Source organism: Prionailurus viverrinus, chromosome C1 (genome assembly GCF_022837055.1).
Source record: "Prionailurus viverrinus isolate Anna chromosome C1, UM_Priviv_1.0, whole genome shotgun sequence".
Taxonomy (NCBI): Eukaryota; Metazoa; Chordata; class Mammalia; order Carnivora; family Felidae; genus Prionailurus; species Prionailurus viverrinus.
The window spans coordinates 113,064,084-113,083,496 of record NC_062568.1 but is presented as its reverse complement, the minus strand read 5'-3'; the positions used below and the strand labels follow the sequence as shown (position 1 = coordinate 113,083,496).

At 41.8% G+C, this 19,413-nt stretch overlaps 1 protein-coding gene across 2 annotated transcripts in view; it reads right to left on the bottom strand.

The window, feature by feature from the left end:
• The window catches only part of SPAG17 (sperm associated antigen 17), a 235,344-nt gene that overhangs the window by 157,706 nt on the left and 58,225 nt on the right, over window positions 1-19,413 (bottom strand). For both annotated transcript variants that reach the window (XM_047871565.1, XM_047871566.1), the window contains exons 4-5: window positions 11,507-11,638; window positions 506-692 (exon numbers count right to left, since the gene is read on the bottom strand). In XM_047871565.1, coding sequence (XP_047727521.1) covers window positions 506-692; window positions 11,507-11,638 — 319 coding nt within the window. The remainder of the gene's footprint in view (window positions 1-505; window positions 693-11,506; window positions 11,639-19,413) is intronic.

Here is a 19,413-nt window from a genome sequence, read left to right as displayed (position 1 = left end):
CAAAAATGAAAGGAAATTCTAGTTGCCCTAAGAGAAACTAATAGCAGGAGAAGCTGAGGTCAGGTCAGGAAACTGTGTGCTCTGTGTGAGTCCCAAATTCACTGGTCTGATTTTATTGCCACCGTATTTCACTCATTACAACACTTTCTAGTTTGTTAGCCCAGTCACTTTCTAGTTTGTCTCATAATTATGTCTGACTTTTTAAAATGCCCCCAACAAGGTAGGAAGCTATTTGGTGGTAGCACACTCAGCTCGTGACTTCCTCTTCGCATTATGACAATGTTGCCCACAGCAACAAGACCTGAGCTAAATAAATATTTGCTGAAAACACAAATGAACTGCTACAGAGCAATATTTTTCGATTAGGGTATCATGGGTAGTATGTGATTTGTGGTTTCATAAAGAGTGAAAGATTAAGCATCATTATTGGAATGATTTCTCAAGCTAATTTGTAGATTGGAAGGCAGGAAGGGAAAGGTAGCCCACAGAAGGGCATGTCACCGACCAATGTAAGGTCTAGCGTCATCGTCTTCCCCTCTCCGTTTTAGCTGTGTGGTCTTCTTCACTGCTGTGTTCACCTCAGGAGGATCCTTTCCCTTCCCTTTGGCAACCTTGGCACTTGAGGACTTCTTCTCCTTGGGAGATTTTGCTTTCCCTTTATCCTTTTCTATCTTGAAACGATCTTCTATTACCTGGAAAAAGAGAATACTTTTTCTCCAAATCATATAGTGTGCAAGCAATGGCTTTTCTACGGTTGGGTTTATTTCATTCAATTGCTTGTTTACTCATTTACTTTTCATGTATTCATTCTTCAAGCAGGATAGTAGCAATCCCAGGTTGGGCCTAGGTTGGGATAAGGCACATATCCTATGAGGACTGAGGGGTGGGTGCCAGGAGACTGTTTACACAAGTGGTCTTCTAGAAGAGAATTCATCCTAAGGGAGAGTCAAGCATGGGCATATAAACTACCACAGTTGTCGGGGGTAAGGTGAGTGGGGGATTCAGAGTACCTCATGATGGCAGTATCTTAGGTTTATCTTGCAGCCTAACCCTGGGGAGTCTCTGTGCGAGTCTTAGAGAGAGGTTGTTTGCTCATTAAAAATAAAACAAAACACGGGGTGCCTAGCGTCTCAGTTGGTTAAGCATCCGGCTTCGGCTCAGGTCATGATCTCGCTGTCCGTGGGTTCGCGCCCCAAGTCGGGCTCCGTGCTGACAGTTCAGAGCTGGGAGCCTGCTTCGGATTCTGTGTCTCCCTCTCTCTCTGCCCCTCCCCTGTTTGCGTTCTGTCTCTCTCTGTCTCTCTTATGACTCTCTCTGGGTCATAAGGTGGCCATACGGAAGATCCAGAATATGCTTCTATTGCTTGTTTTTCCCATAATCAACGCAATTGGAAACAAAAGAAAATTATTGTAGCAGCATCTGGGCTCTGTATTTTCCTGAGGTTATGAAATCAAATTTGAAAAACTCCATTCTAAAACATTAGAGACAGAAGATATGTTGTTTCGGCGTCCGGCTAACAGAATGTAACACAGAAGTGGAGAGAAGCATTTCTCTACTCCATGTGTCTTCTGGATGTCGAGGGTTCCAGAGAACAGTGTAGCTTTGGCAGCCAGAAGAAGCGTCAGAGGTACCTATGGATTCTCCATGCAGGCCTGGGTCCTATAGCTCTACTGGTAGGGAAACTCCCCCTCCTCAGCAGCAGAGGGGAGCATCAGGAAAGGCTGTAGATCACTACTAGCCTTGGGTGGAGGCAGACAGGAATGCACAAGGTAAAGTGCAGAGGTCTGAAAAGCCCCAGCATTTCATTCTGCACCAGATATAAACTGGTGCATAAAATATGGCGGGGCTTGTCCCCTTGAGCTCCTAGTCTACTGGGGTAGAAAGAGGAAAAAAGCACATACAAAAATAGGTGAAAATATAACAACAAAGTTCCATGACTTTTATGAAGGATAAAACCCAATGTAGTCATAGGCACGCAGTTGGGGAAACCTTTAAGTGGGTGACGGAGGACCTTTCTGAGGAGGTGACATTTGAATGAAGACCTGAAAGATGAGGAGTCTTCCACATGATAAGCAAGAAAAAGGCAAAGTGGATGCCACAGGTGGGGTTGACAAGTTCGTATTTTATTAAAAATGCAACGGGAAGACCACAGAGAGTTTCAAGCAGAGAAGTACTACGATTCGTCAAGATAGGGAACAGGAAGTCTAGGAAGGGAGTCTCTAGCGATGGTCTAGAAAAGACCTAATAGGGACTTAGATGATAGAGACGTTGGAGCAAGAAATGGCTTTTACTGGAGGTAAGCAAACTTTTCAGAAAATCACGTTAACTTTGAGATGCCCCGAAATGTCAGGAGGCAGGCAAATACACACATTCTCCTCTGAGAAGAGAGATATGGCTGGAGTCACATGTTTGGATGTGGGTCACATATACATAGTGATGAACTGAATGGAAGACACGAAATGCCCTGGGTGAGAGTTCTTGAGATGTTAGTGGGTAAGTGAGCGGCAGGAGAGTATGAGGTCCAGGTGTGTATGTATCTATGCCAAGTCAGGAGATGTGTTTGCAATCTGATGGAACGACCCAGTAGAGAGGGAGACACTGCAGATATGGGGGAGGCTAAAGTCCTCGAGGAGGTAAGGTGGGAAAAGATCAAAAGAACATGCCAACTTCCTTTCATAGGAAGAGAGGCAACTTCTCAGTTTAATAAGAGCAAGAAGGGGGTTGGCTGAGTGTGGGTTCAAGAGAGCGAGAGGTCTCGATGGTGCTGAGGGAACGTTTCCGTTTTTTCAGGTGAAGGGTGAGGCACGGTTACTGGCCGAGCACAGGCAGGTACGAGGGAAGAGGTTTTGAACAGAGACCGTAACATGAGTCGTGTCAGAAACTGGGAGGTCAGGCTGACTGAAGAAATATGGTAGAAATCCCTGCCAGTGTTGAGAGCTTATTGGAAATTTTAAGATTGTTAATTTAAAATGAAACCAGAGCACAAATCAGTGCCCCTGAGTCCAATTAGCTCAGAGGCATTGGCGAGGCTCATGCTGGAGCTCAAACAGCCACACTTGGATGATGGTAAATCTACTGAAGTGAAACACTCCCGTGCAGCTCCTTGGTGGACAGTGAGCCTTGCCCCAGAGGACTTGCCCCAAAGTCCTAACTTTGCCATCACAATCTTCCAGAAACTTCCACAACTGCAATTTTAAATAAAATCTCAGGGTGAGCTTTAGAACGGAAAAGAAGAAACTGTTTCAGGTGACATTATTCTAAAGTTCACCCAGAAGACTAAACATTTATATAGTCATGCATCCATTCATTTATCCTGTCATTCCAAACAAATACTGCTGAATACAGAGGAAGTTTAAAACTAGTTTCTTTATCCTTTTCCAATAGGAGGGCCCTCTAGCCCTGCTGGCTTTCCTAGGGGTGTTTGGGAGCCTGTGTAATGACATAGTTCCCATCCCAACTCTTTGGCAAGGTTGGAGTTCTATAAGGTAAAGAACTCCCTGAGCCCTTTCTTCTGTAAGGTTTCTTGGCACCCCAGAGAAGGCAGGACTGATCACAACCAAAATTTAAAATAAGCAATAAAGTAGAGAGACTTAGCTGTGTGGTATGATAGGTGCTTTCCAGACATCATCATCTTTAATTGGTTCTCAAAATGCAGCCTGCAAGATGAGTAATTTTGTTCATGTTGGATAAATTAAGACACACGGTTTGCCCTCAGACACTGCTATGGAAGAGACACAAGCCAGTTTAACCTCAAACCCTAAATTCATTTTATTTCTGTGGTCCTGTTAGGCCATAGAGATGGTCTGTCTTTCTACTGTGTCTTTCCAGGGGCTAAATAATACTATTTCCTGGATGCTCTTTTGATTCTCCATAGCTCTCCCTTCCCCACCCATTCTTCCTGTTGAGTGCTGAAATTATCAATATTTACCTCCTTCCTTTTACAAAAGAATCTAAAAAATACCTATAAATCCTGATTCATTTCTTGAAAAAGCTTTTTTTAACTATAAAAATCATCATTATTGAAACATTTGAAAGAATATAGCGATCTAACAAAAATCACCAGAGAAGATGAGTGAAGGAGATATTTAACGCATTCTTTCAAATCAGGTTTATGCGCCGTTATAACATCATTGTTATTGTTCTCTCTATACAACTCAGTCTTCTGCATTTTCCTTTATCAGTGATGCATCTTCAATTGGTAGAATTTCAAGAATAATTACTACATTAAGAATTTCCCAAGTAGAGCAACTATGTATGTACTTTCCTGGTGCAGAGACATCATACGGCAGAGGACAAAGCCAATGGAAGTACCCAGGTTATTCTGGCTTCCAGATCCAGGCAGAGAAATCCTTGGTGGATTTCTGAACATGGTGCCCTACCCAGTCCCTTCTGCTTCCCCATGTCTGACTCTAGCTGTCGTCTACCTACTTTATCCTATATTCCCTCTGTTCCTCACGCCTCCAACCCTCCATACTTGAACTGAACCAGGACAGTCTCTTTGTCCCTGAGATTCTTGACAATGTTGACTGCTTGGGCCGCAGAATTCTACTTTGGTCAAAAAGCAAAATATCCTTTTCTACCAAGCCCCCATCATAGCAAAATCACCTCCTGTCTTCTTCCCTTTTCTTCTATTCTCTCATATCCTGAGTAAGCTCCTCCCCCTATGAGTATATGCCTTGAGATCCGGGGCTAGGGGGTGGCAGGAAGTGAACCAGATTAGCTGAGCATTCACCAGAGTTGACCCCTTCCTAAATCACAAACTGAAATTTGTTCACACCAACTTTTCTTGCTCGCTTCTGTGTAGTGCAGCTTGCATAATCCCATTCTATGGTCATCTGCACAAAACGTAACTCAAGAGGGAATCCTTGCCAACTCAAGACAAAAACTAGGAGGGGGCGTATCCAAAAGTCCCCTCTTTCCACCATGTTTGGGGAAAACATGTTCCCCAGCATATGAAGGAAAGGTCAAGTTCGTTACAGAGTCCATTTTCTTTAAAATGCAGTGTGTACAAAAAGCATCTGGATGCCTCCTACTGTGAGAAGGCTGTGGATAGGCACAGAGATTTCTTAACTGGCTAAGCTACATAGCAGATGTGAGGCTCTTGTTTTAGCAACAACCAAAGAACTATTAGCATTTCGCATATTTAGTTGAGTATCAAGTGGCACTTACCCCGTGTCCTCAATCTTGTTATTCTCACTTTTTAAGAGGGAAAAACACAAAAACTGTCCCTCTCTCTAACAGGGCAACCTAATTATTTGATGCTTCCAAATATTTTAGATTGTATTTAACTTTCTAAATGACTCTTGATGTCAAGATTCAAATGCCTTCAAATACCGTGACAGGTATTTGTTATGTTATCACAATAAAAGGGAACCAAGTGGTAAAAGTCAGTGGAACTGCTGGTAAATAGCTCTACTTCATCTCATTTTTATAGGTAACAGCACATCTAGATTTGTGTGGTACTTTGTGATCTCACATATGCTCTATCGTCAGATTCCCACAATACTATTGTTAGGGATATAGATAAGAAAACATGCTCATGGCAGTTAAGTGACTAAGTCACTCTTATTACGTGGCTTATGAGAAACTAGGTCTGTCTTCTGAATGCTACTTTAGTTCTCTTTCAAGAGATCACCGTCTCACAAGCGATCTATTTTATTGGTTACAGATGATAAGAGAACAATAGGCGGGCTGAAAGAAATCTATGGAGTCAGATACGTTTGAGAGACAGTAGATTAAACAATATTAAACAGATTTATTTTCACAAAACTCCTCTATCTTTAATAAGCTAATGTGCTGTTAAATCTCTAAGAGTTGTGTATAACACACAGTGATTTCCAAGTTCTTTTGACCAGGGGGGCCTTTTTTTTTTTTTTTTAATGAAAAACTGGGTCTAAATGGTTCTAGAACTTACTTTGGAAACACAGGTAATGGACTTTGAGGCCATATTAATCCATTTATATAAGCCAATGCTAAGGAAATTATCCAAAATATAAAGAGTTCTATACTATAAAGTTGTTCATCACATTACTTATTATAAAAATATGGAAATAACTGAAATGTTCAATGATAGAGGAATGGTTAAGAAAATTATAGTAGTCAATAGAATATCCTACAACCAATAATAATGATAGGTGTGGCTGCTGTGGTAATAAGTAAAATTATGATATATTTTAATTTACAACGATTATGTAAAGGAACAAATTCACAGAAAGAAAAAAAAAGAAACATATCAGAATGTTAACATTACTTGTAGTAGTGTTACAGCATTATGAATATGTTGTTTTTTCTTTTCTATATTTCCTATATATTCTTTCCCTTCTGCTCTTCTCCCTGCTCCCCTGACAAGTAGAAAATATAATGCATGGGGTCGAGTTAGTTGCTTACTTTTCTAGGGAGCTGCTGTTGTGTAGAAGACATAAGTCCAGGAATGTAGTGGGTTTACTTGACCAGATAATGCAATCTTCAGAACCCTGCGGAATGTCCTGGGGTGCCATATTGCCATTTTCAGAACTGGAATCCACAGAATTGGAACGTGGACATTTTCTATGACTGGTGGCAGTGAGGGAGTGGGTCTGATGTCTATCTGATTGTCTGTCTCTTGCAGGATTCTGTGTGATTCAGAGGCATTAACAGTGGATCAGCCGGTGTTGTTCCAGAAGGGCGGAGAGAGGGGTGAGGATGTTTGGAATAATCTCAGGGAGTTTAGTTCTAAGAGATTTTCCCAGAGACCAGGTCATTTCCGGGCAGTGGGGCGGGGCCAGAAATGAAATCAGAATTCCCTTGGGAATTGGTGGTTGGTGAGCTCTGTGTGGACTTTGCTTTTGGTAAGCGTTGTTCCTTTCCTTGGCTTGTCCTCACACTTTACCTCGGGATGTTGTATGTGATGTAATTAGTGGGACCAGACGGTTGTTGGTAGATCACTGAGCAAAGCCATTGCTCCTACAGGGAAATACCTTAGGGCCAGCACTCTTGACTGTGGGCCAAGGGTGCCATTTTGCACAGCTAAGGAGACACATTCGGAAGGTGTCTGTACAGTGGTTAAGAACATAGCGTCAGATAGTTTTGGATTTGAATCCCAGCATCACCTCTGAGTAGCTATTTAACCTGGGGAAAGTTACTTAACTTTTCACACCTTCAGTTTTCCCATCTGCAAATCAAGAATAATACTCCGTACCTCATAAAGTCATTTCAAAGATTAAATGATATAACATGTGTAAAGAGCTTAGTATAATGCCAAAGAGTCAATAACGGTAGCTAAATATTATCATTAGCTGTTGTAACTACAGCTGCTCATATTTAAAGTTACTATTCTATTCTAAATATGCGTGTTTCTTTACATTTTTTCCTGAAATCCATAAACAGTTTTCATTAATTAAAAGCATTCCAATGAGGAAAACACTTCTTTCTACAGATCAGTTAGCCGGGGAGTCATTTATTATTTACCCGGAATTGCTGAATTTCGTAGCTCTTTGGATGCAATGGTTTTGTTGGTAGTACCCTCATTTTGATAATCCTGCTTCAAAGAATTCCATCCAGTTAGTGAGGCAAGTTATTCCTTTCCTGAAACCACACGGGTCCCTCTAAACTGAGTTCCTGCTCTTCCTCTGTTTGATTTCTCAAAATAGTTTTTGAAGATTTTAACCACAACTGAATCAAAACTAACCAGCCTGTAATTTCCTGGCATGTCCCTCTGGTCTTTCTTTTAAAACAAAACACACACACACAATGGCATTACGTTGGCTGGTTTCCAGTGTTTGGGGGTTTCAACTGGAGTAAGCTGTAAAACGTCTGTGAAAGTTACCCTAATTTCTCTTCGTGCCTCCTTTGGAGCGGGCTCTGGGTTGTTTGTGGCTTCCTCATAATGCCTTATCAAATGTAGGTGCTTTTAATTTTGAGTTGTTTTAAGAAAAGTCTACCGGTACCATCGCTCCATGGTTCTTAACTGCCTTCTCTCCAATTCTAGTTCTCTGGAAAATAAGGCAAGTACTTCTCCTAAGTAGAGAAGCCAGAAAGAGAAAGAATTGTTCTGCTTTTACACAAAAAATATGCTGAAAATATCCAAGAAAATATGGACTGGTTATTTGCATCCACAAATGAAAAGCACAGTTAGAATATATTTGGATCTTTTTCTAAACATATGCAAATTTTCCAAACTAGACTCAGAGGCATAGGAAGACCAGACTTACTTTGGCCGATTATTTAAATGGTTATTATTGTTTTTTTGTAGTATAGGCATTTTTCATCTTTTTTTGATGATTAAAGGTTTTAGCTGAATTCTCGATATATTTTAAATATATTCACAATAAAGTCTTTTGGTTTTGAATAAATGTTTATCATTAATATAGACATAAAAGTTGGAGTGAAAAAAAAGTAAAAATGTGAACAATGCTATAATATTCAGATAGATTAAATTAAAACACGGATCGGAATACAAACACCAAATAATTTATTTTAAAATGATAATGAACATTATGATATATGTGTGCCTAGTACATTGTTTCTGTAAAGTTTGTTTCAATAAGTGTTTGTTAAGTTGATGAATTAAAAACAGACTGACAATGACAGATCTAAAAACACAGAATAAATGCTGAGATAATCATGTATGCAAGGAAGAGTCATTTCTAAACAAAACTCTCAGATTTTAAGATACAACAAAATCCGATTTAGGGTTAATTGTATAAAAGAGTCTTTCAGAATTTCTGAAATTCTAAAATTTATTTAGAGAAACACAATATATTTTCTTCATGATATGCAGATTTGGATGTAGCCAACAAGGTGTTTCCAAATAGATCAGAGTTTTTAACTATTTTTTACTTCATTGCAGTTACAAGCAGGCATTTGCTTTTCAGAAATGCCTTCAAAACTGCTCCTTTAAGAAATATCTTCCCTTGTATTATTTTTTATGCTATTAATTAGCCAGCAAGCTTTCTTCAAGGACAAAGCAAACGCATGATAAGCATAGCCCATGCTGAAGTGCTAGAAATTATTAAAATCAGTGCAATCTACAATAATGATATTTTTACCGTATTTGGCATCTGGAACTATATTATTCACCACTTACTTTTTTTTCCACCACTTATTTCTAAGAAAAAATTTGGGTTGATTAAAACAGGATCAAATATATAAGGGGAATAAAGGACAGGGACCTAATTATATTAGTTATTTTTGTCCATATCTTCTCCCTAGTATTTTTGGTTAGTTCCCGCTGTGGATATTTTTTTGGCATTCGTTTTTAAAAATACAATTCTGAAAATTCAAGATAGGAGATACAAAACACAATTTGGGTTGCACAGTTTTCGGCAATATATTCAGCATTTGAAAGGAAACACCTACGTAGATTTCTTATTGCTGTTAAAAAGCTCCCCTTCTAGGAAATCTCAGAATCTCAGCCTGGGTTCAGGAAAGAGGAAGAAACTGGAAGTCTTTTCTTTTTTGCATTTTTCTCATCCACATCCCACAGCATGGGTCAGTTTTATTTACTTTATACTTATTTTAGTTTTCTGCCCAAGTTGCTGGCTGAGAAGCATTAACCTCAATTGTTCTAACTGACTGGTTGGGTGGTAGTGTTGAAATGAATAGAGATTATATCATCCCTCAAACAACTCTGTTCATCTGGCCTTTACCAAGAGTATTTTCTGGAGAGTACTCCATTCCAATCAGTTTTCATCAATTTATTTAGCACTTACTCGTATGGTTGCAACTGAGAGATTTGGGACTGGTGTTTTGGGAACCCAATCTAATGAAGACATCAGATTAGACTATGTAATTGTTGGCTCTTGATTGCTCAGAGTTCTCTGAATGCCTCTATTACATCTATCTATCTATCTATCTATCTATCTATCTATCTATCATCTATCTAAAATTCAAGCCCGCATTCCTTTAGACTTTTGAATTTTCCAACAATAAACTAAGATTATTTGCGCATCTTCAGAACCTCACAGCTGTATTATTATAGTTCACATTTCAAAGAAATGCTGAGGAAAATCACTGCAGAAATATTTTTATATTACTTCTAGCTTTAAAACTTTTTCCTGAGCTGCCAGGATATTCCATTTACTGTTACTTAAAATCCATTAACTGAAAACTAAAGCTTACTCTGTGACAAACGATTGCTGACTTACAATAGTTGGCAAACAAGAAAACTGATCCCCTTTAGCACATTAGGTATATTTGTAGGTGCTGCGGGAAAGCACAGAGAAAACAGAAAGCACAGAGATTTTCACAGGACTCACAGTCTACTTTTTATAATTCATATTCCCAAGTGACATTGGAATTTAAAAAGGCAAGAAAAGATGTTTCTATACTAGCTTCAAACTTTCCAGTTTTTCTTCTGCCAAGTCTTAATGACCCCGAGTATTTCTGAAGGCACAAATGTCCTGTACATGATGAAAAGAGCTTCAATAGATGGAAAACTAGACCATCACTTGTGTTCCTATGAGTAGAATTTTCCCGGGAACAATGTGTGCCCCTCTAATAAGATGTTATATGGGGAATCTGTTTGAAAAACATAAAGCCCTATTCTGCAAATATAAGGTGGCATTATTATTTTTTTTCCTACAATTATCCTGTCAAGCATCCAATTCAAATAGGAAACCTAGGTTTGGGGGTCTTGCAAAGGTGAGAAAGGTATTACTGGAACACATTCCCTCTTCTCTTTCTTCTTCCATGAACTGATTTTACCTCTTCCACTCAGGGGCATAAAGATACAGCTTACATGTAAATCCATTTCATGTATACATGTGTACACACACACACACACACACACACACACACCACATGTATGTACAGAAGCGTTCGGCTTTTTGGAAATCTCAGCATGATTTGGAAAATAAGAAAAACATCTCTTATTCCGAGTAATGATAATAACAAATGGATTTGAACCTAGCATCGTTTTGCTAAAGGTATTTCAAAATATTTTTTTTTCAGACAAAAATATGAATCTTTGGAAAACGCACAGATTGATTTCCATAGGCAAATTAAATGAGAAGTCTACATGTGAAGAAGTAATCAAGCGTATAATGGGGGGGGGGCGTGATGGATTGCTGCTGAAATGTTCAGATTATTACGAAGGTGCAGATGCAGCCTGCCATTTTAATAGGAACTCCTACTGAATATTAGAGAGAATATTTTAAACGGTTAGACCCTGACTTTGTGGGTTTTTTTTCACATTACATTTACTTCTCCTGACTCTGTCTCACCTTGATTCCCTTCTTTGTTACTAGCATATAAGTAGACTACTCTAAAATCAAGCTCAGGCACATGCCCTGATTATTGTCTGATTTTTGCACAAGGGAATTTATTTTTAATGGGTCTGTCTTTGAGAAAATATAATTCCTCCAACAGATCTTTGGATGGCCTTTTTCTTAAGTTGTCCAGGCGACAGCTGAATGTGCTAGGTAACATTTAATGGAAGGCTTACGAAGAGAGGAAGTGTCCCTGGAGAAAACTGACTCCATTTTATGCCCTGTTTGCCCTCTTTAGAAGACCCAGCGTCATACAGTACCTTCTTTTCGTTTTCCCGTCTCTGCTGGTCCTTAAATTTAATCTGGAGAAGCTGAAATTTCAAGAGTTTCCCTATCAGTGGTAGGGTTAATTTCTCTCCACTGTCCATAATTGCCTTTGCTGCCGTTAACACCTAGGAAGAAACACATTAATGGGAAAAGTGGCATTTTATAACCTTTGGCACAGTCTGTTGGTGACAAAAAGATGAAATGGTATTTCAGTTTTGCAATATTCATCTTACTGCAAAGGTGCCTCACTGCTGGCCAAAAGAATTAGAGCAAAATACCCCATCGCCATCGAGAGGGGCATTTATCTTCTACTTTACATAAATTGGGTTGTCTGAAAATGCACTTATTTTTCCAATAAGGCAGAGAGTGCTTCCCACAATGCTGCGAGACTCAGACTCCCCAAAAAGGGGTAGAGGAAAGATATGCCAGGGCTCCATTCTGGATGACTGATAGGTCAGTTTCATGCTACAGAAAGTCTATTGTTTGGTGTAGCCGATAGTCCAAGCTGTCAAACTTTGACTTATTACAACATTATGAATTAAATAGGGGTTTATAATAATGGAAATAGCTATGTTAGCAATCTTTTATTTCTTGGTGACCAAATTCAAATGCAAGATAAAGACTGCTTGACGCAGAGGCGCCATATGAACGTTTCTCCCCCGCCCCCTCGCAATTTAATGTTGATCCTGTTGGTATGCAGCCTAATTGGGGTGAAATGAGGTTATTGAGTTTTCTTTGGGTGACGACAGCCACTAGGAACATACAGCTGTATTGTCCAGATGTGTGGCACTGACAGCCTGTTTTATGACTGCGCTTTTTACAGCTTGTTTCCTCTAAATTTCACACAACTCTCTAACATCTGGGGCCTTTTCCTTGGAGCCCTATAACCACTTTATTTACTGCAAAAAAATAAAATCATGTAAAATATACCATAAAAAGTTGTTATGTGTTTCTCTTTATTCATGTTGTCTCCCTAATAAAGTTCACCTCTGCCGGAAGCACTGTCACAAAAGTAATCTGGTCAAAGTATTTTTCGACTTTTGTTTTTAGGCAAGCATTAAGATTTATTTATAACCTCGAGATGAATTAGGTGTTACTAAAATGTTCTGACACGTTGCTTTTCTCCCCCCTTTGGAGCAATTACTCCTCGGGGCGCATATGGTGTCAATTTCAGACCCTCTGTCTCAGACAATGACTGCGCGCACGGCATCTCATCGAGCTGCGTCTTGTCTGAGGTTCATACCAGCTCTTGGTCAGGGCTTTCCTGACCGATCCGGTTCCTTATGACTCTCCACTTTGCCAAAGGAAATAGCGGAAAGAAAGGGAGAGGACTATTTTGCTTCTAACTGCAGAAGGCCCTGTGGATTATTCGATGCCAAAACGTAACTGGACCTCTTAGAGACTACATTGGGGTTTCCTGTGTTGCATCGCAGAAGGGGAAGGCCAGGGAAAGGACTCTCTTAAAGCTGCTATTTCTGAAGACCAAAGGAACAAACCAAGTGTCAGAAAGCTTTGTGTGTGTCTAAGCAAACACCCCTCCGTGGAACAGAGTGCTTTGCTTCTGATGGCAGTTCTGGTCCTGCTAACACGATTTAGGGGAAGGGACATGATGGCTGTGATTCCTGGGAGCAGGAAAGCATAAGGGTACACCTGCAGGGCCTCACCGTTTAATGATGACCAGATTCAAGAGGGAAGGGAATCCTAAGGGGACAGAAGGTCACACATTTACTGTAAAACGAAAGCTGTCCAATTGGGTCCGGCCCCCAGGATAGATTGTATTTGGTTTGAAATGACATTTTTCAATACCCGTTAAACAGCGTGCTGACAATCAGGCTGTTTTGTGACATCTGGCTCAAAATATACAAATTTGGGTTTTGAAAACTCACAGCAGTCTAGTATGGGGTGTGTTCCCGGTAACACAAGTATAATGACAGCATTGAAGGGAAGTCAACACTGGAATGGGTTACCCCAGAGTGGTGTGGAGTCTCTCTTTCTGATGACCTGTGAAAACAGGATATTTACCTATGTCTGGGATGTTTTGGGTGAAGCCTGCCTGGCGTCACGGTGATGGATGGGATGTCTCTAAAGTTGCTTTCTAATCCCGTGTCTCTATGAGTCTATGACTGTTACCTCACTGTGCTAAAATGTATTCAAAGCACAACAAAAACGTCCCGAGGGAAAGGTATTTTGCAGACCATAAAAGCTATTTCTGGTCCATCTAAAACTGTCTGTACAGAGCTGGTTTTAAAACAAAACTCTGGCATGGCATCAAAATAACATGCTATCCTACTGTGCAACGGGGAGATTAGTGACCAGAAGTGTCACTGGAATTGCCAGGTTCCCGTGTTCTCATGCTGCATGTACACACAGTGAAGATGAGGAGTGGCAGGGCGAGGCAGCACTGAGCCCCCCACACTGCCCATGGATCTTCCTCCCCCGGAACAGCCCCAGGGCACCCATGCAGAGGCAGACTTCATGCCCACAGGGCAGGGCAGTGCATGTGGCCACAGGAGCAGTGGCAGGAACCAGCATGCCGGTCCTTCTCTCTGGGGCTGCTCAGAGGGGACTTGACCCCCGCACATGCCATTTTCTGTGGGTGTGTCCCCCCTAAGGGAATGACAGTGAGAATCCTTGGGATAATTAATGAAAATGAAAGTCTCTGCTGAGCTCAAAATCTGAGGCTGGAAATTTTGATGGTATGTGGTCACCCCCCTCCCCAGGAGAGGCAAAGCAGGGAAGATGTTTACAAATTAATTTCTACCGAAAACTCCTTCTTGTCACCCTCCATAACTCACAGTTCTCCCCAATCAGGAGTCAGTGGTTTGGTCTCCGATGAAAAACAAACCCGTAGAGGGCCTGTGTTCGATGGATGAGTCTTTGAGGAAAGAAGAAAAAAAACTGCATTTGGAAGGAATGCAAACTTTTCACGGAACATTCCAGGGAGGCTTTCCTTCCTCACCTTACTTGTGGTAATTGAAATAATAATCAAACCTTCAACCTTCCATTATTGTAAAGGCTGCTTGTCCAGTATCTAGTCAATGTATGTGTATGTATTTGTGTGTGTATTTGTGTGTGTGTGTGTGTGTGTGTGCGCTGGGGAGGCATGCAGACAAGGGTTGTAGGTATTGGGATGATAAGGGATACGACAGAAAAGGGGAGCAGTGAGCTGGTCGGGGCTGGGGAATATTCAGACAAAAACCGGAGCTTCCAGAATGAGGCACAACAACAGTCCTAAGTGGGTTAAAACCTGGGTACTCATCAAGCCGAAATACCAAATAAATGAGCCTGGCATGAGTCAGAAACTTAAAAACAAGTCTTATGGGCAAATGAGACTCATTAAAATGGAGGAAAACTGTTGCCAGGAGAGGCCTGTATGTGTCTCCTGGACCTACTCAGGCCAGGTCTCGGGGCCTGCCAGGGCTGCGGCACATCCAGGCCAGCCTTACCAGGGGTGCTCGGTTCTGGGAAAGATGGTGTAAGAGGAAACTTAGCTTGGGATTGCAGCTGAGGGAAGAAGACACATTTGCATTGAACTGTGTGCAGATCGTATCTGGAGGGTAGATGCCCTTTGTCTGTTAGAAAATTTGAGATTCTGAGCATACCAAGAAATAAAAAACACATCTCTCTTTATCACCGACCTGGCTCAGAGACTTATGTCATATTGACTATCTAATGATCTGATCCAACAAAAATATATCAAATGAGCCAAATTCTTCCCTTGCCTGGGGATCAGGCCCACCCACAGACACCAGTGCCCTCCCTTCTCCCCTTCCAAACGTCCTCTCCAGGCTTCCTCCCACATTAGTAGTAAGCACAGCATCTGCCGGCACAGGAGTTAGAACTACTTCAGAGGTTCCCATAGAAACCAAGTGTATGCATGTGTACAAGTGTCTACATAGGCGTACGTATAAACACATATGCATACGTGCCTATGTATGTGTACATGTATATATGACAGATGACGGATGGATAGACAGAGAGATAGATAGGTGATAGACACAATTTCATGAGGTCTGCTGCCTGGTTTCCCCGGTAAGCTTACAAGAAGGCACACGGAGCATCTTGAATCATTGCCTAACCTGGTCATGCTCAACGCAGGTGAGTTCTGAGGAAAGGTAAAGATTTTGGATCTGCCATTTCTCCGGGTTAGAGCAGAGGCCACAGAAGAAGGTGGAGGGGAGGGAAAAGTGTGGTTGTGAGGGTTGGAGGAGAGAGGGGAGATGGGAGAAGGTCAGGCAGAGGGAAGACATCCCTCCAGGAACTCCAAGTAGCCACCAGGTCTCCTTAAAAACAATCTTTTGGTTTCAGGTCCCTCCTTGGGGGCCCACGATGTTTGTTAAAGCAGCTGAAATGATGCACCGGGTATGACTTCGTATTTAACCTATTATTCTGGAGTCAATGACTTAGGGTTTGGAGATGGAAAGACCGCAGCCAACAGGAACACAATGCATTACTTTGACTCGGTCCAGCTAGCACGGGACTGAGCAAACAGGCTTTTGACACACAGAGGATCCCACTCTGCCGTGTATGTTTTTACACTTTCATTCATTTGGTACCACATCGTTTTCAGTAGCTCATCTCCCTAACGTATGACCGATTAAGTGCAATGGTTCATCATCATGGTCAAAAGTCCAAACAGCACCAGAAGGATGTACAATGAAAAGAAAATGCTTCCTCAACCTGCTCCGCCATTCCCTCTTTCCAGAAAGAAACCCTTGTGTATCTTTATGTAGTTTCCTGGGCATATATACACATACATATGGATACCCTTTGTATTTCAATACAAACAGGATCATGCTTTCGTAGGGTCGAGTGGCTTGTATTTTTTTTTTTTAATTTTAGAGAGAGAACGTGAGCAGAGGAGAGGGGCAGAGGGAGAAGAGAGACAAAAAGAGAGACAGAGTCGTAAGCAGTCTCCACACTGAGTGCTCAGTGAAGAGCCCGACGCCAGGCTCAGTCTCATGACCATGAGATAATGACCTGAGCCAAAATCAAGAGTCAGAGGCTCAACTGACTGAGCCCCCCGGGTGCCCCAGGTGACTTATATTTTTATATACAAAGTTATAGGACAGCTTTCTGTGCTGACACATATTGCTTACGTATAGATTTTTAAATTATTTTCATAGTCTCCTCTTGTATGGACATTTGGGCATTAATTTTACCAGTTTCCTAATATGGACATTTAAGCAAGTTCAGTTTTTTCTTCTATTAAGTGCGATGTGTATTTTATTTTATTTTAATTTAATTTTTTATTTCTTTCCAGTGTATTTATTTTTTTAGTAATCTCTACACCCAACATGGGGCTCGAACCCATTACCCTGAGATCCACGGTCGCATGTTCTATGACTAAGCCAGTCAGGCGCCCCCCAACGCATGTGTATTTTAAATACTTACGGCTATTTCCAAGTTGACATTTGGAAACTTGGTAGCATTTTTGTGCCCACCACCACTCTGTGAAGGAATGTGTTTTTTCCCCAACCCCTTCACGGACACCGAGTACTCTCCAACTTTTCTATCTCTGTCTAGCTCAGTGCTGATAGAACTTTCTACGATGACGGAAATGTTCTGTGTGCTGTTGAGCACACTGGCCACCAGGCACATGTGGTTATCGAGCACTTGACTATTGCTAGCATGACTGAGGAACCGAACTTTTAATTTTCAATTCTTAGTTATTTTCTAGTTCAAATCCTTCTTGCCACTAAAATAGCCAAGATTTAACTTGGTAACTCACTTTGAAGGAAGTTCATTCATACCAGTGGGTTAGCCGTATTTTAAGATTTTACCCCTTAGTGACAGGATGAAAGGGACTAGACACTGTGAAATGTTTCAAGCAGATAAGTCATAGGTGTGGCTGCTTAGAATTTGGGGTGGGGGTGGCTGTTCTTGCTAACCTGAAATCTTGCAATGCCAGAGTCAAGCTGGAAGGTAGATAGAGTTTCTGTCTTCGTGGTGCTCTGCTCGGAGGCCTGGGGGGACTGATGGCGACACTGGGGTGACCTGACGGGTTTCCCAGGTACCCACCCTTGGGTTTCACTGCTGGGAGCTGTGGTTAGATTCCAGGACTGGGTCATACAGAGGAAAGGATCTAAAGGGCAAATGGAAATCTCCCGCAGATCCGGGTCTGAGGAGCATCAGAGAGGGCGAGTGAATGGGTGAGTGGGGCGGAGAAAGGGTAAGAGGGCAGCTAGGTGCCCTGAGGGAGGAATAAAGGCAACGGAAACTGCCCTGGGAACAAGACCTGGGGCGTGTCTGCGTGTGCGTGTGTGTGCACAAGAGTATGCGTGTTTATGTGCACAGCTGCCTGTGGGGTGATTAAGATCGCGAAGATACTCTGTATCAAAAACCAGGGTCAAAACTGAGATTGTGGAGGTTGAAGAATTACTAAAAAAGAAAAATACTAACACGTTTGTTAGGCATTTGAAAAAGTGATACTATGGACTACTTGCCATTTCTATCTAATTACCCTACAGAACACAAGATATTATGTTTACCGTTAAACACACGTCGGATTAAATATGTAGAACCTATTCGTCAAAGTAGGCTGTGTAACAGCATGTGCCATCTTCAAAATTTGTTGCTTGGGTAGCATCAGTGTTTGCTTATGCATTCTGCTTTAATCTTACATGTTATATCTACTGATAACATTAAATAGGAACTATTGCAGTGTGTGCGTGTGCACATTTGCATGTGCGCGCATATGCACACGCGTGCACGTGTGTGTGTGTGTGTGTGTGTGTGTGTGTGTGTGTGTATTTTACAAAACTTCCAGCATTTGGATGGGCCCCATTCTGTATATTTGGTGCAAAGGATGGACGGGCAGGGCATCTGCAAACGACTCATGGAGGTACCCTCTCATGGGAACATTCCTGCTGGGAATTTTAGCTCCTGTGGCACACGGGCCCCGGAGGTTATAATGATTTGTGTGCACCATGATGAGGAAGCACAGGCCGTGCTTGCGTCCTAGACTTTTCAGATACCACTGGGTGGTCTTGGGCAAGTGAATGAATCCCCCTCAAACCTCAGCTTTTTTTTTTAATGTTTATTTATTTCTGAGAGAGAGAGACAGCACACACAAGCAGGGAAGGGGCAGAGGGAGTGGCACAGAGGATCTGAAGTGAGCTCTGTACTGACAGCAGTGACCCCAAAGCGGGGCTCCAACTCATGAACCGCGAGATCACGACCTGAGCCGAAGTACGACACTCAACCCACTGAGCCACCCAGGCACCCCTAAACCTCAGCTTTTTAATCTGCAGCAAGGTTTCTCAACAGTGGCATGGTTGACATTTTGTGCCAGGTAATTCTTTGTGGTAGGAGGTTTCCCTGTGCCTTGCAGGATATTTTAGTGCAACCCTGGCCTCCACCCAGTTGTGACAAGCAGAGGTCTCGCCAGACATTGCTAAATGTTCCCTAGAGGGACAGAATTGTCTCTGAGAACCACTGATTTACAGAAACAGAGCATAAATAGAATTGATGGGGCGCCTGGGTGGCTCAGTTGGTTAAGGGTCCTACTTCCATATAGGTGGTGATCTCGTGGTCTGTGAGTTTGAGCTCTGTGTCAGGCTCTGTGCTGACAGCTCGGAGCCTGGAGCCTGCCTCAGATTCTGTGTCTCCCTTTCTCTCTGCTCCTCCCCCGCTTACTCTCTGTCTCTCTGTCTCCCTCTCTCTCAAAAAATAAACAGTAAAAAAAAAAAAATGAAAAAGAACATCAATAGAATTGACTGAAATAACGCATAAGAAGTCTTAGCATGGTGAATGACATATGCACGGTAAACCCTCACTGAGGTTAGCGCTTACTGTTACTATGCTCCTCTCCAGGAAAAAGTTGAAATTCTGGAAGGCCTTACAGTCCAGGCTGGGGAAAAAGAGAAAAGGAATGGAGTGAAGTGCGTTTAGGCAGGTA